Source organism: Trichomycterus rosablanca, chromosome 6 (assembly GCF_030014385.1).
Source record: "Trichomycterus rosablanca isolate fTriRos1 chromosome 6, fTriRos1.hap1, whole genome shotgun sequence".
Taxonomy (NCBI): domain Eukaryota; kingdom Metazoa; phylum Chordata; class Actinopteri; order Siluriformes; family Trichomycteridae; genus Trichomycterus; species Trichomycterus rosablanca.
This window is the reverse complement of record NC_085993.1, coordinates 7,419,359-7,443,929: the sequence shown is the minus strand read 5'-3', so window position 1 is coordinate 7,443,929 and position 24,571 is coordinate 7,419,359. Positions and strand designations below refer to the sequence as shown.

General features: G+C 40.3%; 1 protein-coding gene across 3 annotated transcripts in view; it reads right to left on the bottom strand.

Annotated features, from left to right (window-relative positions):
- Positions 1-328: 328 nt before the first annotated feature.
- Positions 329-24,571, bottom strand: part of ntn1a (netrin 1a) — a 94,868-nt gene continuing 70,625 nt past the window's right edge. For 2 of the 3 annotated variants that reach the window (XM_062997339.1, XM_062997340.1), the window contains 4 exons: positions 18,883-19,032; positions 16,191-16,244; positions 6,004-6,078; positions 329-1,050 (listed from right to left, as the gene is read on the bottom strand). In XM_062997339.1, the coding sequence (XP_062853409.1) occupies positions 722-1,050; positions 6,004-6,078; positions 16,191-16,244; positions 18,883-19,032 (608 nt within the window). In that variant the 3' untranslated portion in view covers positions 329-721. Of the gene's footprint in view, positions 1,051-5,813; positions 5,925-6,003; positions 6,079-16,190; positions 16,245-18,882; positions 19,033-24,571 lie in introns of all 3 variants that reach the window. The other variant, XM_062997341.1, reaches the window with a different exon arrangement.

Sequence of the window (24,571 nt, the reverse complement as noted above, 5' to 3'; positions counted from 1 at the left end):
AAATAATATTAGTTGTAAACTGTTATGGGAAACCCCATCACTGCCAAGCTGCCGCTGTTTGGCCCCTGAGCAAGGCCCTTAATGCTCGATTGTTTGCATTGTATGGATAATAGAATCCAGTAAGTGCAGTGAATGTAACATTCCTTCATCGATAGAAATCTGATTGGAGAGTCTTTATAAAAACAAAGGAAAATTAAAAAATAGTTTAGTTGCCCCGTGTTGTAAAAATATAAGAGGGTAAATAGATTTCATGTGATTTACATGCATAATTTATAATCAAACTCCAGCCGACAAACTGGATGTGTTGGTGAATAAAATATCATAATAATTTTTCATTGTTGAACTTTGTGTCTTTATTGTTAAGATTTTCTAAGTGGATTTTCATGATCATGTTTTTGAGAGCATCAGCATCACTACTGCAGGTTCCTGCTATTTCCTGCTTCTCAGGGAGAGTTCGTGTTCGTGAGTCTGAAGATGAAATTTTGGAATGTGATGATGAACAGAAACGCAGCGAAGTCCCCAGGAACCAAACGCTGCAGGTCATGAAAAAGAAATCAGATGAAACGGTGCGGTGAGGTGGGAGCTCCTTAAAGACAAACACTTGCCATGTGAGGACACCGTTCAGAGTTCAGAGCAGCAGTGCTCAGTCAGATCTGTCCACACAACTTCAGTCCAGATCCAGCGTGTGTCTCTCAGTCTGTTCGCAGCTGCTGATCTGCTTTCAAGGTTTCTTGCATTTCCCTTTTTTCTCGCGCTGTTGGAATTTGCGCAGTCTCCGAGCCCACGTGTCCCTCCACTGAATGACCAGGCTGCTTTTATCGGCCACCACGCCGCTCTGACCGGGCGCGTCCTCGTTGCTTCCCAGCAGCAGGTACTTCTTCCCTGTTTTGATTTTGGGACACTTGCAGGCGATGTCTTTGGCCCTGATCCACAGCAGCTGGTCTCCACGGCGGATTCGGTTCTCGGTCTGCTTGTACACCGACACGATGTTCACCGTGAACTTCCACCACTCGCCCGCCTTATCTGATTTTAGGATGTGAACCTGAACCGCTGCAACATCAAACATACAGTCACATTAATACGGCTAATAACACCACAGAACAGTACATAGAGTATTACACACACACATACACACCTATCTGGTACATACATTCACTGATTATTTTATAAGCTACACCTGACCTACAGATGAACCTTGTTGCGTATACAATTACTGACTGCAGCTCTGTACACTTTGTCACCCCCCCCGTACCCATTTATTAATCGACCAGATGATGTTTGGGTGGTCGATCAGTCTCAGAACTCCAATGACACTACCTTGGATTTTTAAATCCTGTTTGAGCTTCCTGGTATCTTCACTGGAACACAAACCAAGTTAATGCTGGTCATCCTCTTGACTGTCCACCTACAGGAGGATAAAAGTGGAAGTCCATTCTGATCACAGGACTGCTGGCTTTATGTTTTTGGTTGGAGCAAGAATGGAGTGAAAATTCTACTTGCAAAACTGCAACGGTTAGTGTCCTCAGTTCCCAAATCATTAAAAGTCTCATTAACTAGGAAAGTATGATGGAACACAATGGTAAAACAAATGATCAAACTAGAAAATTATAAATGTGTTTGTATTTACAAAATTTTATGAAGCTGATCAGTGAAAACATTGGAAATCTTTTCTTTCTACAAATCACAGATTCAAATTTTTATTGCATTGTACAAAATGGGGTTTCTATTGTTCTTTTATCTTTGGTAAGTGTTATCTTTAAATGCCTAAATTTTATAAATTAAGGCATTGAATTGAAGTGTGGATGAATCGTGGTGATGAATCAGTGCGGATGAATTGCAGTGATGAATCACAGTAAGAATGAATGAGTGATGAATCACAGTAAGGATGCATGAGTGATTAATCACAGCCAGGATAAATGAGTGATTAATCACTGAGATACATCCTGTCACTAGATCTTTTATCTCTGTTGTTTTCAGTGAGGCCTCATGGAGGCGCTCTTCATCCCTTCCACTCATGTTCATGAGAAAACCCTCGCTGGCTTTTTGAGTGTTCTGTGTTAAATGTCTGGTTGCTTTGACAGGACTTGCTGGTCATTGCAGGGCACCACAGACTCACCCATTTACTCTATCACACAGCCACTCAACCTACTGGCATGTTTTTTGTGTGGTAAGAGAAAATACCCACACAGACACAAGCAAGACGCCTTGACTCATTATGTATCATTATGTATGTTCAATTATTGTTTTTATTCCATGTCTATAATTACATTATTAATTACATATTAATTGGGTGTATTTTAAATAACATTTTATTCTCATTTTATTTATAATATTTACTTTTTTTATTCAATAGTATAATAGAAATAAATCTTTTATAATAATAATAATAATAATCAATGATTAATTCCATGCTGGAGGTTCTCTGATTATCTGGCACTCTGAAGATTTGAACCGACAACCTTGAAACTGAATTTATTTATGTCTGGTGGGTCAGTGATAATAATTCAGACTGTTTTTTTGAAACCTTGTTCCCGTTGTTTGATTCAGACCTCTGCAGACGTGACCGACTGCAACACTTCATGAACACGGTGCTGTTGACTGCAGTGTGGTGTTAACAGAAAGGACCCAGCTGTGGTTCGACTCAAACCCTCATCATTAGCGTCCCTCGGATGCTTCACCCCCTCAGAGGAAGCTGCTCCAACTCCATCTTGAGACTGAATGGCCGACCCAGCGGCATCCGTTAACGCATAAAGCCCCCCTGATGGTGCGGGACCCGAGGGAAAGTGGATTAGGTTTAATAAGTGTTTAGAAACGGGATGGTCCGCGGTAGGGCGGCCGGAAAACTGCCAGCGCTTTATAATTGAGAGACGTCCGATGAAGCTGACTCTGCAGGAGCCATATTAAAGCCGTAAATGGGCTGAAGGTTCATTCACCTCTCACGTCCAGCTTTTAGAGAGACGAGGAGGAACAAATGCACAGAAAGTGCTGATGGGATCGTTACTGAAGGACGGGCACGTGCCAGCCTCACAGGGAAGTTTGTCCTTTCTGCAGGGCTTTATTGAAGCAGCTTAGGATGTCCAGGCTGTAAGTATTTGAAATGTGTTTGTAAAAAAAAAAAGAAGTAAATTTTGGCTTTTCAACAGGCGGCCCACAGGCGGGGTGCGACTCGTCCCAGTGATTTATGCGGCCCACCACAATGCAGACAATTAATAATAACTGATATTATAATTATAAAAAAATACCAAATTCACTTTACATTTGTACCTGTCCCACCTATGCTTCAATCAAGTAAAATATTTCAGAATAAAAAGGACCCCACAGGTAGAGAACTAATTAGACATGATGTTCAGTACAGTAATGTGTGAGCAAATACCAAGACAGGAAATCATTTTATCTATTTATTTATATTAATTTGTGTTGTGTAGACGTGCTATGTGTAATAATGGTGTGTGGAACCAGTATCATCTATCGCTAAGATCTTTTTTACTTCAAGACCTATATATTTATAATATTATATATATATTTATACAGTAATCCCTCCTCGATCGCGGGGGTTGCGTTCCAGAACCCTCCGCGAAAGGTGAAAATCCGCAAAGTAAAAACCATGTGTTTATATGGTTATTTTTATAACCCGATTCATGTAACGATAACGGTTACATTTCCTGACAAGCCCGAACTTGCAAATAAAAACACTTGGTACAAGTTTATACAAGTTAAAAATCAGTAAGATTTTATTTACGTTTGAAAAGAACTCCATTCGTTTGTCCGCACCGTCAGCCATGTTTGAACAGCCTCCTTATCGGGAGCGCGCACAGTTCACTTTTTCACTTTTAAGTTCACTTTAAAGAGCCGGCTCTTAGAGCCGGATCGTTCGCGACCGACCCATCACTAGCAGAAATCCGCGGTTTATATTTAGACATGCTTGCAAATAAAATCCGCGATAGAGTGAAGCCGCAAAAGTCGAAGCGCGGTATAGCGAGGGATTACTGTAATGTTATAAACACTCTTGGTTAGCTTAAACAGCTTACATTTTGCTAGGCACTCAGGTGGGCAGCGAACCTTCTTAAATACCTGGTTGAGGTGTCAGTCTGAATGGTGGAGGAATACAGTGAGTGTAATGTGTAGAAGTCAACGCTGCCTGGTGTAAAGAAGTGATCAGAAAAAACAAGCTTGTCGGAAGATGGTGTTTACATGACTGCAGTGTTTCTCAAGCTACTGTGGGTATAAGCATAGTGTTTGGTGGGGGGTGGATATGACTGAAATAAGAGATACCAAAGCGCACTCCTTATATTGGGTTTTTGGTTTGGATTCATCAATTCTTTTGAACATCTGTACATAATTTAGTTCTTTGTAGCACTTATATTTTATCTCTCCTGCTATTCATGCTAGTGTACCATCTAAAACATTCAATAATTTGGTATTATTTTAAGAATCATGTTATGACAAAGCTGTGCTCACTAGATGTTGTCTTAATCTGGGTGTTCAGGGCTCACTTGGGGTCCCAGACTCATGGTTAAGGAACGATTTATTGAGACATTTTTATGACTCCCTGCAGTCAGACAAAAGCGTTTCACTCCAACGCCAGATATTAACCATTGTTCACTTATTCATACTCTCTAGCTCAGAGAGTTAGCTGGAACTAGCAAGCTTGTTTCTCTCAAGTAAAAAAATAGATATTTTTTATCTCCACATTTACACACATCATGTCTTGTAACCAGTAAATACAAACAAATAATCAATTATAATAATATTTTTTTATATTAGACATAATCATCATTTATTAACATTTATACTTTGTTTCCAAGACATTATTGGCAATTAGATTAGAAAGAAATAATTCACTTATTTGCAGAATTGTAAATTTTGATCAATTTCTTTTACCAAGAATCCATCTGATCTCTCATGATTTCAAAATACTCCATACATTTTTACAGGATTTACATCAGGAGATCGGCAGGATTATGCAGCACCTTCACCTTCAGGTTTGGAAACCAGTTTTGAAACTTGTTGTTTTGTCGACACGTCCAGATTCAGTTTCATGGGTCAATAAAATTAAATTCTTCTCTGTGTCCAGATAATTTTGCCCCATCCATGTTTCCTTCAATAACGTGCAATACTCCGGTAGCATTTGCAGAGACGTTTCATATCATGGCAGTGGTGGCTTAGTGGTTAAGGTACTGAACTGGTAATCAGAAGGTTACTGGTTTAAACCCCATAACTGCCAGGTTACCACTACTGGGCCCTTGAGCAAGATCCTCAACCCTCAATTGATTGTAAGTGGCTTTGGATAAAAACATCTAAATGCTGCAAATGTAAATCATGATGCTTCCACCACTATACTTCACTGTATACACTTCTTTCTCCTCAGATCTAACCAAGCTCAATTATTACCAAATATTTCTCCTGTTCTTGTTTCACCTGAATGTTGTTCTGATTGGTCTAAATGAGTAACACCAACAAGAGCTTCTTGTTTTTGGAAGCCATTAAAGCTTTCATGGTTTTCTTTAGATGGGTCAAGGGTGTCGGCCCAAATCTGATGAATCAACAAGCTGTTAAAAAAGCCTGGTTGTCATTAAATCTGTTAAGCTCTTTAAGTTGGCCTGTGTTTCGCTTGACCGATGAAACAGTTAAGTTCGGAGGTAGAGAGAGGAGGCGAGAGAGAGGGCGGCACATCTGCTCCATTCAGAGACAAGAGAAAGCCTGCTAGCTTCAGGAATGCTGCTCTTAATGAGGATCTGCCCTCGCGCCCCCGCGCCCCGCTCCCTCCTGTCCGTCACACTTCCCTTCACTTGATCCGCTTTGGACTTAAATACCTGCTGGGCTGTCCGTCAGCGCCGTCCTCGTCTCCTAAACCCTGTGCTGATGGCCTTTCCTCCTGTTTGATCCCTGTGCCTTTCTTCTTGGAAGCTCTGAGTAAGCCATCACTAGAAAGGAGGCGCCCTAGAGACCCTCAAATCACCAATTTAGATGTGGTAGTGTTCGTATGTGCCAACTTTCACTCACCGTAATCTTTCTTGCAGTATTTCTTCATGTTGATCTTCAGTTTTCCTTTGGATGCTTTGCAGTAGGAGTCACAGTCTGAAAACAGAAAGATTTGAGAATGAGCTTTCATTCATTTCAGTGATGGTGTTTAGCAAACGTTTTTATACAAAGCGACTTACAGTTGTGACTGAATACAATTCGAGCAATTGAGGGTTAAGGGCCTTGCACAAGGGCTCAACAGTGGCAACCCCGCAGTGGTGGGTATGGAACTGGCAACCTTCCTGAGCTACTGCTTTATGACTTTAGAAAAAAAGAATAAAAATAGAACAGAATTTTGCAAACTGCTGATAAGTGGATTAAAAGTGTATCTGAGAACACAGATATCACACATCAGCACAATGTAGAGGAAGCAGGTGTTGTGCTGAATTGCAGCTTCAGCATTTAACCCCCTCAGCAGGAAATCAAACCTTAACCAAGATTACCACTTAACATTGAAATGATTTAAATGATAGACATGCTCAAATTTGAGTTCTTTTATAGGTTTATTGTTTCTCATGAAACATGTGACACTGTCCACAGTCAACCAAGCTTTACGTAACCATGGGCTTAGTGGCTGCCGTACAGAGAAGAATCGTCCAGTCTAGTCCATGTAATTAACAACAAACTTCAGCAGAACTTTAAGCTGCCAACTTTAAAGCAGGAGCTTTTTTGAACTGCAGCTTCTGAGCTCCCAGTGACATGAAGCTGGCTTGACTGTGAACAGTGTCAGCCATGTTCAGTTATAAGTATTTAAAAGGTTATGCCTAGAAGGTAAAGAAGGTGAAGCCAAACATTTATGGACATCCCTCTAAATTACTAAGTTCAGGTGTTTCAGTTGCACCTATTGCTAACAGGTGCATTAAATCAGTTATACAAAGCCAATTATATGTGTCTAACTTTGTGGAAACAATTTTGGGAAGGCCCTTTCCTGTTTCTCATGACTGTGCTCCTGTGCACAAAGCAAGGTCCATTAAGATGGTTTAATGAGTCTGGTGTGGAGGAACTCCAGTGACATGTACTGACATCAACTCCACTGACATCAACAGCCCTGACATCAACTCCACTGACCACCTTTGGGGTGAATTTGAATGTAGATTGTGAGCCAGGCCTTCTCACAAAAATGCCCTTTTGACTAACAGACACATCCACCAAGAAGCCTCCAAGAAGAAGAGTGGAGCTGTAAAGAGGCATTAACGACATCGTCCAGTGGTTTGGTTTATGCAACACTGCCGCTCACTAGATGATGTAAACCTCAGAGTATGTTTAGTGACACCCATGAATGGATCCACATGAAAAGGCTGTACGTCTTTGGACGGGCAGGAGAAGAAGAAGAATGAAGCTTTAAAAAATAAGTTCCCCGAAAAGCAAGTAAGAAAAGAAACGACAGAGTGTGACACTTCTCCAAACAGATCCTCTACCCGAGCGTCCACGCTTCACACCTGCACCCATCTACACTCTTCAAGTTGGGTGACTGTAATAGATGCTGAGTGGAGGGTCCCTGCATGAAAAGCGACAGACAAAAGGTCCTGCTCTCCCTGCACTGTGCATGTCTGGACCCTCCCTTGCTCTGATGGGAGACCTTTGGGGGGCATTCAAACCACCCAGCGTTTTCTGTTTTTTTAAGCGCCATGCTAATTTCTCTCCCCCCACCCCTTCTTTCCACTGTCAAAGCGCCACCATGGGACCTTGTCAACTCAACCCTGGCGTCTGCTCGACCCCTCGGCCCTTCCTCCCTCGACCCAGAGGTCCATCTGAACTTTTGGCATTTATTGGTGCAGCACCCGGGGAGGTGGCAGCATGCATGAGGAGGGGTCGACATGGCACAATGGGAGGTCAGGGGGGAAAATTAGCGACCTGTGAAGAGTAAAAAAAAGAAGCATTTTGGAAGTCTGACAATACATTAGAAGCTAAAGATAAATAGAGTGCCATGAAGGAAAAACCATCTCCTAATCCTTGTATTAAATGAATGATTAGGATTTGTTTTTATAAAACTAGGACCTTTATTTTATTTTTTTTAATCAAATGTTTATTTTTTTATGAAAAATGTAGAAGAAAAAATTTTTATTCACCTAAAAAATGATCATTATTCTACCTACCTGTCAAGAGCCAATAGTGTTTTTGAACACGTAAGAGTTTAATCCTCTGTTCCACTGTAGAAAATAATTTCTGCAGATGGGTCTTTCCACATACGCTTTATAGCGAAAAGTATTTGGACACCTGATCATAAGCTTGTTAAACATCCTATTTCACAAATGGTATTTAAATACAGTGACCTCTATGTGATCTTTTCAGCTATAACAACGGCCACTTTTCTGAAAAGGCTTCCCACAAGAAATATGTCTGTGGGAATTTTTGCCTATTGAGTTAAAAGAGCATTTGCATGGTTGGGCACTGAGGTTGGTCAGGAAAGCCTCAACTGATGTTCCAGTTTATTCAAAAGCTGTTCAGTGGGACTGAGGTCAGGGCTCTTTTTGTGATAGACTGAACTGAGTTCTAAGGTACATTATAAGTTCAGGTGTTTTAGCTACACCCATTTCTAACATGTTTGTTTGTTTATTAGGATTTTAACGTCATGTTTTACACTTTGGTTACATTCATGACAGGAATGATAGTTACTCATTACACAAGGTTCATCAGTTCACACAAGGTTATATTGAACGCAGTCCTGGACAATTTAGTATCTTCAATTTACCTCACTTGCATGTTTATATATAAAACAAAATATATATTTAAGTAGTGCTGTTGGCTGGCTGGGCATCTACATGGACATGATTGGCTATGCCGGAAAGAAAGGGGGTGGCCAAAATACTGTGATGGATTGCCACCCTGTTCAGTGTATTCCTGCCTTGCACCCAATGCTTCCCTGGGGAGCCATGCCGACCACGACCCTGACCAGGATAGAGCAGTTGACGAACAATTTATATTTATATATTTACAAATGAAAAGTTAAAATTTAGTCCTCTCCAGAATGTAAAAGGGAGGAAGGGAGGGAGTGGGGTTCATATAAATGTCCATGAATTTGGAATGGAGATGTACAACAAGGTTATAGTCAGTGGTTTACATACTTCTGACCATGTAGTCTACGTTCAGAGCCATAAAATGCTTTTGTATTATTCTACAGTTCTGAGCTTTTCTCTGACATATTCTGGATGCATTTTGACCAGACCGTGATTTGTTCTGTGTACAGTATTTACCATACTAATAAACCTTACAATACATTCCTGTCTCAGTTTTATTTTATATTGTAGTAAATTGTTAAAAAGTTGTCTTTAGATTTTTGTTTAGTAAACATAAAAAATCTGGATTTGTTTGGGGTGAACACTTTTTTAAGCCACACTAGGTACCAGCGCTCTGTATTTGAAACAATGACAAATTACAGACATTTTATCTGTATTTCTTTCATCCTACACATTGACCCACTCTTTTAAAGTATATGGGTTGAGACAGAGGTGTGGGTGGCACCAAGGATAAGGAAAGGGCGGGGGGGGGCGCGGGTTTAGGGAATTGGGGGTTCTTTCAGCTCGCCTGCATATGAACAAACTTCATTGTGTCGGGGCGACCCTCACTGCGCTCCTTCTTTTCACTTCTCTTTAGAGTCCTTTTCTCCCAGCCTGAAAAGAAGTTGCCTGGGCAACGTTGGGATGAGAAAAAAATGTTGAACAAAGGAAAAAAATCCAGCGTAGTGGTCATACGTGGGGGCAGGGTGTCCAAAGTGTCCCGCAAATGCCCGAAATCAGTTATAAAATGGAGACAGAACGACAAACTAAGTGAAAATTGAAGAGTCCACGTCCATGTCGTGGCAGGTTCATTTCCATCTAAATGGACACTAGCGAGAGAGAGCGGCTTTTGTTTTCCCATAACCCCACGTAATGGCATCATGATACGTTCCTTTAATAGCCCTCGATTTCTCACTAGTGATGCCTGCTGGGACGTGAAGGGTGCCCAGAGAGTCCCATTGAAAAGCAGCGAGTCCCCCACCGACTGGACAAATGTAGCGATTGTGCTACACTTGAGTTAGGGGAAGTGGGGTTAGAGCGAGAAGCTGTTGCCTTGATGGATGTTTCTCTTGCCTCCTTTTGAGGGAAAGGAAGGACTGAAAAGATTTTGGGATTGAGTCAAGCCCCTCTGGCAGCGACTGAGAGGTGTTAAATCATGGGCTTAAGGCTTGTTTGACATTGAGGGAATGAGAGAGCGAGTGATGCCAGTCCGATTCAGCACACACTTGTTTTCAAATAGAACTACAGTTCAGTAGAGATCCAAATACCCCCCGTCCAAAAAAAAAAGAAATACGATTCCATACTAACGACTGCTGTTCTTTTAGTAAAGCTTGTATATTAACTCATTTATAGTGTTACGCAGTATAAACCATGAAAACATAACTCTTTTAGGAAAAGAGTGGGCTGGCATTTGACCATCATAAACAGCTGTATCATGTGTGCACTTTTTATTGAATGCAGCCAAACTAGCCCTAGTTATGTGTGCACAGAGCTGTCACCAGCTGTAAACAATCATGATTAAGGCAGAATCAGGAAGCACGATTTCTCGTGAATCATGATTCTACACCAACACATCCAAGTTGCTCTCTGTATATTTTGACTTTCAGAAAACTGACATTAAACTGTCATCAAATTCCTGAAATTGACTTTAGTCATAGAAATAACAAAAATCTTAAGACTGCGATGACCTGATGTACAAGTTTACAACTATACAACTGTAGGTTCAGGCATTGCTGCTAAGATAGTGCAACAAGTGAAATGGGGAAATACTTATTCACACGAGTAATTTAGATGTAGAATCTTAGTATAAAATCTGTGACAAATATGTAATAATACAGGAAATCAAATGGGTGCAATTACTTTTTCTCACCACTGTTTTCCAACTTTATGAAGTATTTCTCCTGGATGTGTTTATATTTTCGACAACAGGGAATAAAATCTCGGCCTCGCGTCCGAAAGTGTCCTCATAGCCTTTGTTCCGTGGGCAGGCGTGATAAGAGGCTACAGAAACCATCCCAGGTTCTGCTGGACCTCAGATCTGTTTCTGCTGGACCTTCAGTGTGAGCCTCCATTGTGCTTCAGCCTGAACACTGATCCGAGAACTGTAACAATGTGGACTGAAGGATTCCTCACTGGGAAGCTTTCTGTGAGCACAATGAGACTGATTGAGAAACAAATTGGTGCAAATAAAGCGTGTAATTCGATTATGGACGGAGCTCGGACTCCTGCTGCTCTGCACGCTGTAAATGCACAGCTGGAGCTTTTCCAAACTTGGCTTCTTTGCCCCTTCTCATTCCGAGAGAGGGATCGTGTGCATCCTGACAGTGTGTACCCTTTCATTTTAGGAAATTTGAGGTGGTTTGTTTTTCATGTGATGTAGCAGTTTATCTGGATCGTTATCATCATCATCATCTACACTGAGCTTGTTCTCAGCAGCTTTATGCTTTCAGTTGTTTATGATGACATGACGGGTTACAGCAGCAGTTCTCAAACTTGAGGTTGAGACCCCATGTGGAGTCACCTGAGATGCAAATAGAGTCAGCAGAGATTTTTAAAACTGAAGAGACTTTAGCTACAAATAAAATGAGCAATGTATCTTGGTCTTGCAGCAACTTTACGAACAGTGAAGGTCCTAAAATGAACTTGAGGAACAGAATGAGGTTCTGAGTGGAAGTTTTTTTTTTTTTTTTTTTCAGTAGTTTGTTTCTGCTGAACATCTAATTTGAGGTGTCACCATTCTGGACTGGTGTAAAGCACACTCATGTTTTACTGAAATAAAATGAATTACGCAGCATGTTTAACAGAATTTTTATTTTCAGGTCAGCAGCAGGTGGATTTGCAGGTTTTAATGTGTTTCTTTACCTCAATGGTTTTTTGCTCTAATCGCAGTTCTAAAAATGTTTCTTTATTTAAACATAAACAGTCAGTGATGCATTCTGGGTCATATGTTTGTTTCCGTGTGTGTGTGCACGTGTGTGTTCAGGAGTGGTTGCATGTGTGATGATGTGTGTGTGCACGTGTGTGTTCAGAAGTGGTGTTTGCATGTGTGAATAAGTGTTTGGGTATGCGCATGTGTGTTAAAGAATGGGTTGCGCGCTTGTGTGTGTGTGTGTATATGACTGTGCGTGTGTGTGTGTGTGTGTATATGACTGTGCGTGTGTGTGTGTGTATATGACTGTGCGTGTGTGTGCTCTGCAGTGGTTTTTGCATGTGTGTGTATATGAGTGTGTGTGTGTGTTCAGGAGTGGTGCTACACTCAGTGTGTTTTGTCTATGGAAGATATTTGACATGCATTCCAGCTCACCATGTGTTCGAGTGCTAAAGACAAATGAATTTGGTTCTCCTCACCGAACCTCACCACCATCACACCTGCTGCACTCCTCACAACCTTCCCCAGTTTCTTTCTGACTGTACCGCTGTGTTCAGGCGACGCGACTCAGATGTTCTGATAAGGAGAGCACATCTGTTTGTAATCAGTGAATGAATGGATGGATGGAATGGATGAGATCATGTTCTTCACACTAACTTCTCCATCACGAGGTGAGATGAGATAATGTATGCGCTCTCATAGCAGGACACTTGGGTGGTCCCGACACCCGGCTTTTTGATGAGGCCGCTCAAATATGTGTCTCTGAACCACCTTTTCCTGGGCCTGATTTTAAAAAAGTGGGGTTTCCGGTACCCATGTGGTTTAAACATTTTGAAGCTGAGGGTGGAAGTCGACCGAGCTTGGTTTTTTAAATAATCAATAATGAAATCAGAGTTTCCTGTTCAGATCAGCGCTGGTTTTACTCACACTTCTAAAAACATCAAAATCCAATAAACAGCTCATGATCTTGTTTAATAACATTTGTGGGTTTGAACATGTTTGTGGACACCCCCAGCAAAATCCCTGTTTTGTTGATTTACTATTTAAAATAAGTGAACAAATCCTATACAGGCAACAAACTCAAATATTTTACTTTATCTGAATATTTAAAATATAAAGAATTCCAAAACCTTTGTACATTTTTGTGAAAGAAACTAAAATTAAATAAAAAATGTCTGTTCTAATCCAGTCAAGCCTAATGTAATCTAATCCAATCTAGTACAGTCCAGTCTAGTTAAATACAATCTAATCCAGTCCAATCTTGTCCAGTCCAGTCTAATCCAATCCAGTCCAATCTAGTTCAGTCCAGTCTAGTCAAATCTAATCCAATAAAATTCCATCCAGTACAGTCTAGTCTAGTCGAGTACAATCTAATCCAGTCCAGTCTAGTCGAGTACAATCTAATCCAGTCCAGTCTAGTCGAGTACAATCTAATCCAGTCCAGTCTAATCCAATCCAGTCCAGTCTAATCCAATCCAGTCCAATCTAGTCCAGTCCCATCTAATCCAATCCAGTCAAATCTAGTTCAGTCCAAATCAGCCCAATCCTTGCTAATCCAATCCAGTACAGCCAAATTACCTTTAATTCAGTCCAGTCTAGTCAAATCTAATCCAATAAAGTTCAATCCAGTAGTCCAGTCTAGTCGAGTACAATCTAATCCAGTCCAATCTGGTCTAATCCAATCCAGTCCAATCTAGTCCAGTCCAAATCAGCCCAATCATTTCTAATCCAATCCAGTACTGCCAAATCCTCTTTAATTTAGCCCAGTCTAGTCTAATCTAATCCAATCAAGTTCAATCCAGTACAGTCCAGTTTAGCTAAGTACAATGTAATCCAATCCAGTTTAATCCAATCCAGTCCAATCTAGTCCAGTTTAGTATAATCTAATCCAGTCCAATCTAGTCCAGTCCAGTCCAGTCTAATCCAGTCCAATCTAGTCTAATCCAAATCAGCCCAATTCTTTATAATCCAATCCAGTACAGCCAAATCCTCAAGTTCAATCCAGTCTAGTTGAGTACAATCTAATCCAAACCAGTCTAATCCAATCCAGTCCAATCTAGTCCAGTTCTGTTCAGCCCAATCTTTTCTAATCCAAATCCAGTATAGTCCACTCCTCCTTAATACAGTCCTGTCTAGTCCAATCTAATCCAATTAAGTTCACAACAGTACAGTCCAGTCTAGTCCAGCACAATCGAGTCTAGTGAGATGTTAAACTGTGTCAGTGTTTATTTTCTATAGGAGAAACAGTTTCCACCTGTCAGTAATGAGAAGGCAGGAAGTTGCTGGTCTGATCAGAGGAATTAAATGTAGCAGAACGAAAGTGAGCGAATGGAAGAATGAGAAGAAACGACGAGAACCAGAACAAACATGTGAGTGAAGAATGTGAGAGCTGGAAAAGGCGAGAGTGGTGATGAAATGTAAGTAAGGAAGGACAGAGAAGAACAGAGAATGAAGACGAGAATGAAGAAACAAAGGAGAGTCCCAGCAGCTCAACTGTCAATCTTATCTGTCACTGAAGCATTAGAAGATTTCGATGGTCCAGCAACAGCTGCAGAGATTCCTCACACGCCAGGATTCCTCCGTCCGTGAGAATAACTGACGTTTTTTCCACACGGACGAAACCAAAACACGCTCACTCCCTCCACATTTCTCCAACATGGAGGAAAAAAACGTGTGATCCATCAGATGAGGATTCACTCCGGACCTTATGTGTGTTCGCTAATGATGGAAAGAAGAAGTTGGCGAGTTAATTGTTTTTCTTTGGCGTGAATATTGCGTGTACTGGGAGGAAAGGCGTGTCGAGGGAGCTAATCCAGAAGGAAGATATTTTCCAAAAAATGTTGAGCACTTCCAGATTAGTGAAGAAGTCCCACCAGCGGGATCAGTAAGTAGGAAAATAATCAATTCAACAAATGAGCAGACGTCCCGCAGTGAGATGCTTAGTTGAATTAATTGGAGTCGGAGTTGAAGATTAAAGCGTCAGGAGCTCTGAGCCGAGGCTAATTGATTCAGAAGTTATAAAGCGTGGTAAGGCGGAGGTTCTGAATCAGGCTAGATATGGAGATGTGGAAATAAATATTCATGTGTGGGATGATTAACGCAGTGCAGCCAGTGTTCATCAATCCCCTCGTTAACTGCTCAAGTGTAAAATATATTCAGAAACAGCAGCACTGAGTTCTAACATCTGGATCATTTCATTTACAGCCCTGTCATTTTCCCAACTCCCTATTACAAATCCTCTGCTGCGTGCACCACCCACTCGCTGTGGATTCCATACAGAGGTCCACACTGTGCTCCTTGTGTTCCTCCACTACTCGTGTTGGCACCACCAACAACACAGTAAGAGTTTCTGTTGCAGCACCCATTAAGAGAAGCTCTATCTAACCTTCCTTTGCACAGACCAAAAACCAACTGTGCCTGTTAAGCACCAGCCAGACCAGTAGCAGCACTGGCACTGAGACTCGAACTGTCAGTGTTGTTGGGCTAGCGAATTATACTGCTGTGCCACACCAGCGCCCAGCAGAGACAGTTTCTTACCCTAAGATGCTCATTAAAACATCATCAAAATACTGCAAACATTTAGCAATTTTATAATTATAACTTTTTCCTTCTCTCTTCTGAAACTGTTTTGGATTGTGGTGTTTCTGTAAAACATTAAGGTGCTGCTTGACTTTGATGGTCAGGTTATATTTGGGCAGCTGTAGCCTAGTGGTTAACACATTGGACTAGTAATCAGAAGGTTGCCGGTTCAAGCCTCACCACTACCAGGTTGCAACTGTTGGGCGCTTGAGCAAGGTCCTTAACCCTCAATTGCTTAGATCGTATACTGTCTCAAAGATAAAACTGTCTTTAGATAAAAGCATCTGCTAAATGCGGAAAATGTAAATGTATATTTGGGGAACTGGTCCATTAAGACTCCTGAGGTGTAAATATTTTTTCTTATGGGTGATATGTGTGTTGAATGACTTTGACCCTTGAATAAATGTAATTATGTTTTATGAATTTTGTTCATATTATGTGAATCTGAATATCTGAAATGATTTCTTTCGGCTGCTCTTGTTAGGAGTTGCCACAGCGAATCATTCTTCAACATATTTGATTTTGCATAGTTTTTACACCAGACACCGGATGCCATTCCTGACACAAAACTCTGCTATTTATCCAGACTTGAGACTAAAACTGTACTGCTTGTAAGATATTACTCTGAGAGTTTACTGTATTCATTTTCATTACCAGACTATAATTCACTGAAGCTCGTGTTTATTACTTTAATGATGCAAACAGAAAAATGGAGGTTTCCTCACCTGCTGGTTGCTCTGTGATGCTTGCTGTGGTGGTCGGGGTTGCAACTGGAATTTCTGTTTTCAACAAAGAAATCAAAGTTAGCAAAATACAAAAACTAACAAAGCCAATAAAAGAAAATTGGTTCAGTGTAACAATTTTGATCTTTTTATTCATATAAGTTATTGCACCTTTAGATTTAATCAGGCAAAGTGAACACTGCACATGTTTTTCCTAACCATCAGAACGTGTTTTATATAGAAACCTCTAAGAAGCAGCCACAGGGTGGTCAAAATGCAGCTTATTATAGAAAAGAAAGCACTAACAACATTGAGCATCTTTTCATCAGACGACCAATCAGGACGCAGCTCACAAAGCTAGTAAAAAACTACCAAGGTGGCCAGGGTTCACACGCTGTCGCCGGCTGCTTCTCATCACCAGCCAGCGGTGGGTTCCCACACAGAACCGTACAGCGAATCACGCTATGCTCCGTGTTCCACATAAAGCTGAAAGATCGTCATTCAGGGATGAATTTATTTAATAATTAGTTTCTGTTTTTATTAGTTCCTTTATTTACATTAGTTTTATTTTATAAACTAAGTAATTGTATTTCTTTAAAACAAACAAAAATTTTACTCTTTTTAATGAGATTTTTTAAAGTCCAACACACTTTTTTTTAAATATAATTATATTTAAATCCATATATATAATAAACTGAATATATAATATATACCAATATAAATCCAATATGTAATAACACATTTTGTTGCAAATGAGTTTATTATTTTGGAATCTGTGACATAAGATATTATTATTGTTGTTTATCATTTATATTTTTGTAAAATATTTTTGTGCAATTTATTAGGGCATTTAAGAATTCTTTAAAAATGTATAAAATACTAAACAGTTTGTGTTTTTAAAACTGTATTATTTAACATTTCAAATGAAATCTTTTACTTGTAATATTTCTGAATTAATTTCTATAAAATGTTTTGACAGCATTGTTTTATTATAATTAAGTTCTTCAGTTGGTTTCATTACTGTCAGTGATAAATTATTATTATTATTATATGAAAGCATTTATACAGAAATCACATGAGAGATGATACAGAATGAGAATAATTAATATAATTATTATAATTTTATCTATTGTAAAGTTTGAGAACAATGTGTTTATCTATGTTAAACATTTTTTAGGAATTTTTACAAGATTTACAAGCATTTTATTCTGATTTAGTTTAAACAAGTTTTTGGTAATTTGTTGTCATTTTATTATTTGAAAACATTATTTTATAATTTTCACTAACATGTTAGCAGTATTAATGACATTAAACCTTTAAATAGTAATAAACAGTGTAGAGGTTTATCGTCTAAATGACTGAATAATAAGTCTGTTTATATATTTATACATTTATATCTATTTATATATTTATACATTTATATCTATTTATATATTTAGACATTTATAGATTTATATAAATTATCGTTCTTAACTTAAATTTAGCACAAAAAAATCTGCATAATAAAATTATAATTATAATAGGACAGCATTTTGTATTAATTGCATTAATAAGGTAAGTGTTTATTTAATATTTTGAGATGGTGAGAATATTTGAAATTAATTGTAATTAGATGTTACTTTATGAGATTTTTGTATAAATGTATATTAAATGTCTTTGATTTCTTTTATTTTGTTTAATATATTTCTAGTAGATTCCTTAAGCTTTGTGAATCTATATGGGTTTTCTCCTTTGTATGTGAGAAATGTTTTATTTATGATTAATTATTAGATTTTATATGATGGTATTTGGTTAGTTGATCAGCAGTACAGAATATAAAAATAAATTGTACAGTTTTCTGTATGAATGTTTTCAGGTTGCAATAAGCTAAAATTATTCAAGCTTTTAAAACAAATCTTCATGATTAGTATTCAAATTAAATCTATTTGATGACTTTCTATCTTCTGTTCTGTATGAACAGTGTTCCTAAGCAAACCAGCGGTGTCGTGTTCCGGTGAGTTTTTATTTAAATGAGCTTCTCGGAGCTCCCTGCCAGCCCGTGATTTCTCCTGGAGTGTTGCTTGACTTTCACCATTTGTTTCATTGACAACATGATGAACTGGAAATGAAAATGTTTGGCTGAGGGAGCTGGTCTGATCTTCTGCTGGATCTTCTGACTTGGATTTTATTTATTCAGGTTTTTGCGAGCAGAACTTTTTAATACTCCAGAACAGCAGTGAAGTTTTTCTAGTTTTTATTAAACCAGTCTTCAGTCACTGTGAGAATATCTCATTCTAATTATTTTATTTCATAAAATATTATCTTATTTTATTTCTGTAGTAGGTTTGTATTAATGAGTGTTTTATATTTGGGACGAGACCCTGTGCTGTTTGAGAATCATTTTATTGTTTATTTTTCTTTTAATATTTAAAACTTGCTTTTCAAACTGCCTGAAAGTCTTTTTGCCAATTCAACATCAATACATAATGTGGCCAGAAGTATGTGGACAATCCTCCTAATTACTGAGTTCAATATTTCAGACACACCAATTTCAAACCTAATTAAATGTGTATAAAATTATTCATATCAAATTAGCGATATGTTTTTAACTTTGTAGGAACAATATAAACAGGATTTATGTGAACGTAGTCTGTGGTGTTTAAAAGGATTTATGGGTTTATATGCTTGTGTGGTGTTTAACAGGAAGTGCACTTACTTATGCATGGTGCGATGGGAGAGCGGCTCTGCTGGTAGCCTTTAGCACAGCGGTTGCATGTGATGCCAGTCACACCGTCTTTACACGGGCACTGACCTGTGGTCTGGTTACATGTTTTGCCTGCAGCACCCACGGGATGGCAATCACAGGCTGTGAGGAGCGAAAAAATTACAAAGTGAGACACACACATACATATACAGTAAACACACATATACATACACACACACACATACAGTGTATCACAAAAGTGAGTACACCCCTCACATTTCTGCAGATATTTAAGTATATCTTTTCATGGGACAACACTGACAAAATGACACTTTGACACAATGAAAAGTAGTCTGTGTGCAGCTTATATAACAGTGTAAATTTATTCTTCCCTCAAAATAACTCAATATACAGCCATTAATGTCTAAACCACCGGCAACAAAAGTGAGTACACCCCTTAGTGAAAGTTCCTGAAGTGTCAATATTTTGTGTGGCCACTATTATTTCCCAGAACTGCCTTAACTCTCCTGGGCATGGAGTTTACCAGAGCTTCACAGGTTGCCACTGGAATGCTTTTCCACTCCTCCATGACGACATCACGGAGCTGGCGGATATTCGAGACTTTGCGCTCCTCCACCTTCCGCTTGAGGATGTTCTATTGGGTTTAGGTCTGGAGACATGCTTGGCCAGTCCATCACCTTTACCCTCAGCCTCTTCAATAAAGCAGTGGTTGTCTTAGAGGTGTGTTTGGGGTCATTATCATGCTGGAACACTGCCCTGCGACCCAGTTTCCGGAAGGAGGGGATCATGCTCTGCTTCAGTATTTCACAGTACATATTGGAGTTCATGTGTCCCTCAATGAAATGTAACTCCCCAACACCTGCTGCACTCATGCAGCCCCAGACCATGGCATTCCCACCACCAGGCTTGACTGTAGGCATGACACACTTATCTTTGTACTCCTCACCTGATTGCCGCCACACATGCTTGAGACCATCTGAACCAAACAAATTAATCTTGGTCTCATCAGACCATAGGACATGGTTCCAGTAATCCATGTCCTTTGTTGACATGTCTTCAGCAAACTGTTTGCGGGCTTTCTTGTGTAGAGACTTGAGAAGAGGCTTCCTTCTGGGGTGACAGCCATGCAGACCAATTTGATGTAGTGTGCGGCGTATGGTCTGAGCACTGACAGGCTGACCCCCCACCTTTTCAATCTCTGCAGCAATGCTGACAGCACTCCTGCGCCTATCTTTCAAAGACAGCAGTTGGATGTGACACTGAGCACGTGCACTCAGCTTCTTTGGACGACCAATGCGAGGTCTGTTCTGAGTGGACCCTGCTCTTTTAAAACGCTGGATGATCTTGGCCACTGTGCTGCAGCTCAGTTTCAGGGTGTTGGCAATCTTCTTGTAGCCTTGGCCATCTTCATGTAGCGCAACAATTCGTCTTTTAAGATCCTCAGAGAGTTCTTTGTCATGAGGTGCCATGTTGGAACTTTCAGTGACCAGTATGAGAGAGTGTGAGAGCTGTACTACTAAATTGAACACACCTGCTCCCTATGCACACCTGAGACCTAGTAACACTAACAAATCACATGACATTTTGGAGGGAAAATGACAAGCAGTGCTCAATTTGGACATTTAGGGGTGTAGTCTCTTAGGGGTGTACTCACTTTTGTTGCCGGTGGTTTAGACATTAATGGCTGTATATTGAGTTATTTTAAGGGAAGAATAAATTTACACTGTTATATAAGCTGCACACAGACTACTTTTCATTGTGTCAAAGTGTCATTTAGTCAGTGTTGTCCCATGAAAAGATATACTTAAATATCTGCAGAAATGTGAGGGGTGTACTCACTTTTGTGATACACTGTACATATACAGTAAACACACATATACATACACACACACATACATATACAGTAAACACACATATACATACACACACACACATACATATACAGTAAACACACATATACATACACACACACATACATATACAGTAAACACACATATACATACACACACACATACATATACAGTAAACACACATATACATACACACACACATACATATACAGTAAACACACATATACATACACACACACATACAGTGTATCACAAAAGTGAGTACACCCCTCACATTTCTGCAGATATTTAAGTATATCTTTTCATGGGACAACACTGACAAAATGACACTTTGACACAATGAAAAGTAGTCTGTGTGCAGCTTATATAACAGTGTAAATTTATTCTTCCCTGAAAATAACTCAATATACAGCCATTAATGTCTAAACCACCGGCAACAAAAGTGAGTACACCCCTTAGTGAAAGTTCCTGAAGTGTAAATATTTTGTGTGGCCACCATTATTTCCCAGAACTGCCTTAACTCTCCTGGGCATGGAGTTTACCAGAGCTTCACAGGTTGCCACTGGAATGCTTTTCCACTCCTCCATGACGACATCACGGAGCTGGCAGATATTCGAGACTTTGCACTCCTCCACCTTCCGCTTGAGGATGCCCCAAAGATGTTCTATTGGGTTTAGGTCTGGAGACATGCTTGGCCAGTCCATCACCTTTACCCTCAGCCTCTTCAATAAAGCAGTGGTCGTCTTAGAGGTGTGTTTGGGGTCATTATCATGCTGGAACACTGCCCTGCGACCCAGTTTCCGGAAGGAGGGGATCATGCTCTGCTTCAGTATTTCACAGTACATATTGGAGTTTATGTGTCCCTCAATGAAATGTAACTCCCCAACACCTGCTGCACCCATGCAGCCCCAGACCATGGCATTCCCACCACCATGCTTGACTGTAGGCATGACACACTTATCTTTGTACTCCTCACCTGATTGCCGCCACACATGCTTGAGACCATCTGAACCAAACAAATTAATCTTGGTCTCATCAGACCATAGGACATGGTTCCAGTAATCCATGTCCTTTGTTGACATGTCTTCAGCAAACTGTTTGCGGGCTTTCTTGTGTAGAGACTTCAGAAGAGGCTTCCTTCTGGGGTGACAGCCATGCAGACCAATTTGATGTAGTGTGCGGCGTATGGTCTGAGCACTGACAGGCTGACCCCCCCACCTTTTCAATCTCTGCAGCAATGCTGACAGCACTCCTGCGCCTATCTTTCAAAGACAGCAGTTGGATGTGACGCTGAGCACGTGCACTCAGCTTCTTTGGACGACCAACGCGAGGTCTGTTCTGAGTGGACCCTGCTCTTTTAAAACGCTGGATGATCTTGGCCACTGTGCTGCAGCTCAGTTTCAGGGTGTTGGCAATCTTCTTGTAGACTTGGCCATCTTCTTGTAGCACAACAATTCGTCTTTTAAGATCCTCAGAGAGTTCTTTGCCATGAGGTGCCATGTTGGAACTTTCAGTGACCAGTATGAGAGAGTGTGAGAGCTGTACTACTAAATTGAACACACCTGCTCCCTATGCACACCTGAGACCTAGTAACACTAACAAATCACATGACATTTTGGAGGGAAAATGACAAGCAGTGCTCAATTTGGACATTTAGGGGTGTAGTCTCTTAGGGGTGTACTCACTTTTGTTGCCGGTGGTTTAGACATTAATGGCTGTATATTGAGTTATTTTGAAGGAAGAATAAATTTACACTGTTATATAAGCTGCACACAGACTACTTTTCATTGTGTCAAAGTGTCATTTTGTCAGTGTTGTCCCATGAAAAGATATACTTAAATATCTGCAGAAATGTGAGGGGTGTACTCACTTTTGTGATACACTGTACATATACAGTAAACACACATATACATACACACACACATACATATACAGTAAACACACATATACATACACACACACATACATATACAGTAAACACACATATACATACACACACACATACATATACAGTAAACACACATATACATACACACACACATACAGTGTATCACAAAAGTGAGTACACCCCTCACATTTCTGCAAATATTTTATTATATCTTTTCATGGGACAACACTATAGAACTAAAACTTGGATATAACTTAGAGTAGTCAGTGTACAACTTGTATAGCAGTGTAGATTTACTGTCTTCTGAAAATAACTCAACACACAGCCATTAATGTCTAAATGGCTGGCAACATAAGTGAGTACACCCCACAGTGAACATGTCCAAATTGTGCCCAAAGTGTCAATATTTTGTGTGACCACCATTATTATCCAGCACTGCCTTAACCCTCCTGGGCATGGAATTCACCAGAGCTGCACAGGTTGCTACTGGAATCCTCTTCCACTCCTCCATGATGACATCACGGAGCTGGTGGATGTTAGACACCTTGAACTCCTCCACCTTCCACTTGAGGATGCGCCACAGGTGCTCAATTGGGTTTAGTCCATCACCTTTACCTTCAGCTTCCTCAGCAAGGCAGTTGTCATCTTGGAGGTTGTGTTTGGGGTCGTTATCCTGTTGGAAAACTGCCATGAGGCCCAGTTTTTGAAGGGAGGGGATCATGCTCTGTTTCAGAATGTCACAGTACATGTTGGAATTCATGTTTCCCTCAATGAACTGCAGCTCCCCAGTGCCAGCAACACTCATGCAGCCCAAGACCATGATGCTACCACCACCATGCTTGACTGTAGGCAAGATACAGTTGACTTGGTACTTCTCACCAGGGCGCCGCCACACATGCTGGACACCATCTGAGCCAAACAAGTTTATCTTGGTCTCGTCAGACCACAGGGCATTCCAGTAATCCATGTTCTTGGACTGCTTGTCTTCAGCAAACTGTTTGCGGGCTTTCTTGTGCGTCAGCTTCCTTCTGGGATGACGACCATGCAGACCGAGTTGATGCAGTGTGCGGCGTATGGTCTGAGCACTGACAGGCTGACCTCCCACGTCTTCAACCTCTGCAGCAATGCTGGCAGCACTCATGTGTCTATTTTTTAAAGCCGACCTCTGGATATGACGCCGAACACGTGGACTCAACTTCTTTGGTCGACCCTGGCGAAGCCTGTTCCGAGTGGAACCTGTCCTGGAAAACCGCTGTATGACCTTGGCCACCATGCTGTAGCTCAGTTTCAGGGTGTTGGCAATCTTCTTATAGCCCAGGCCATCTTTGTGGAGAGCAACAATTCTATTTCTCACATCCTCAGAGAGTTCTTTGCCATGAGGTGCCATGTTAAATATCTAGTGGCCAGTATGAGAGAATTGTACCCAAAACACCAAATTTAACAGCCCTGCTCCCCATTTACACCTGGGACCTTGACACATGACACCAGGGAGGGACAACGACACATTTGGGCACAATTTGGACATGTTCACTGTGGGGTGTACTCACTTATGTTGCCAGCTATTTAGACATTAATGGCTGTGTGTTGAGTTATTTTCAGAAGACAGTAAATCTACACTGCTATACAAGTTGTACACTGACTACTCTAAGTTATATCCAAGTTTCATGTCTATAGTGTTGTCCCATGAAAAGATATAATAAAATATTTGCAGAAATGTGAGGGGTGTACTTACTTTTGTGATACACTGTACATATACAGTAAACACACATATACATACACACACACATACATATACAGTAAACACACATATACATACACACACACATACATATACAGTAAACACACATATACATACACACACACATACAGTGTATCACAAAAGTGAGTACACCCCTCACATTTCTGCAGATATTTAAGTATATCTTTTCATGGGACAACACTG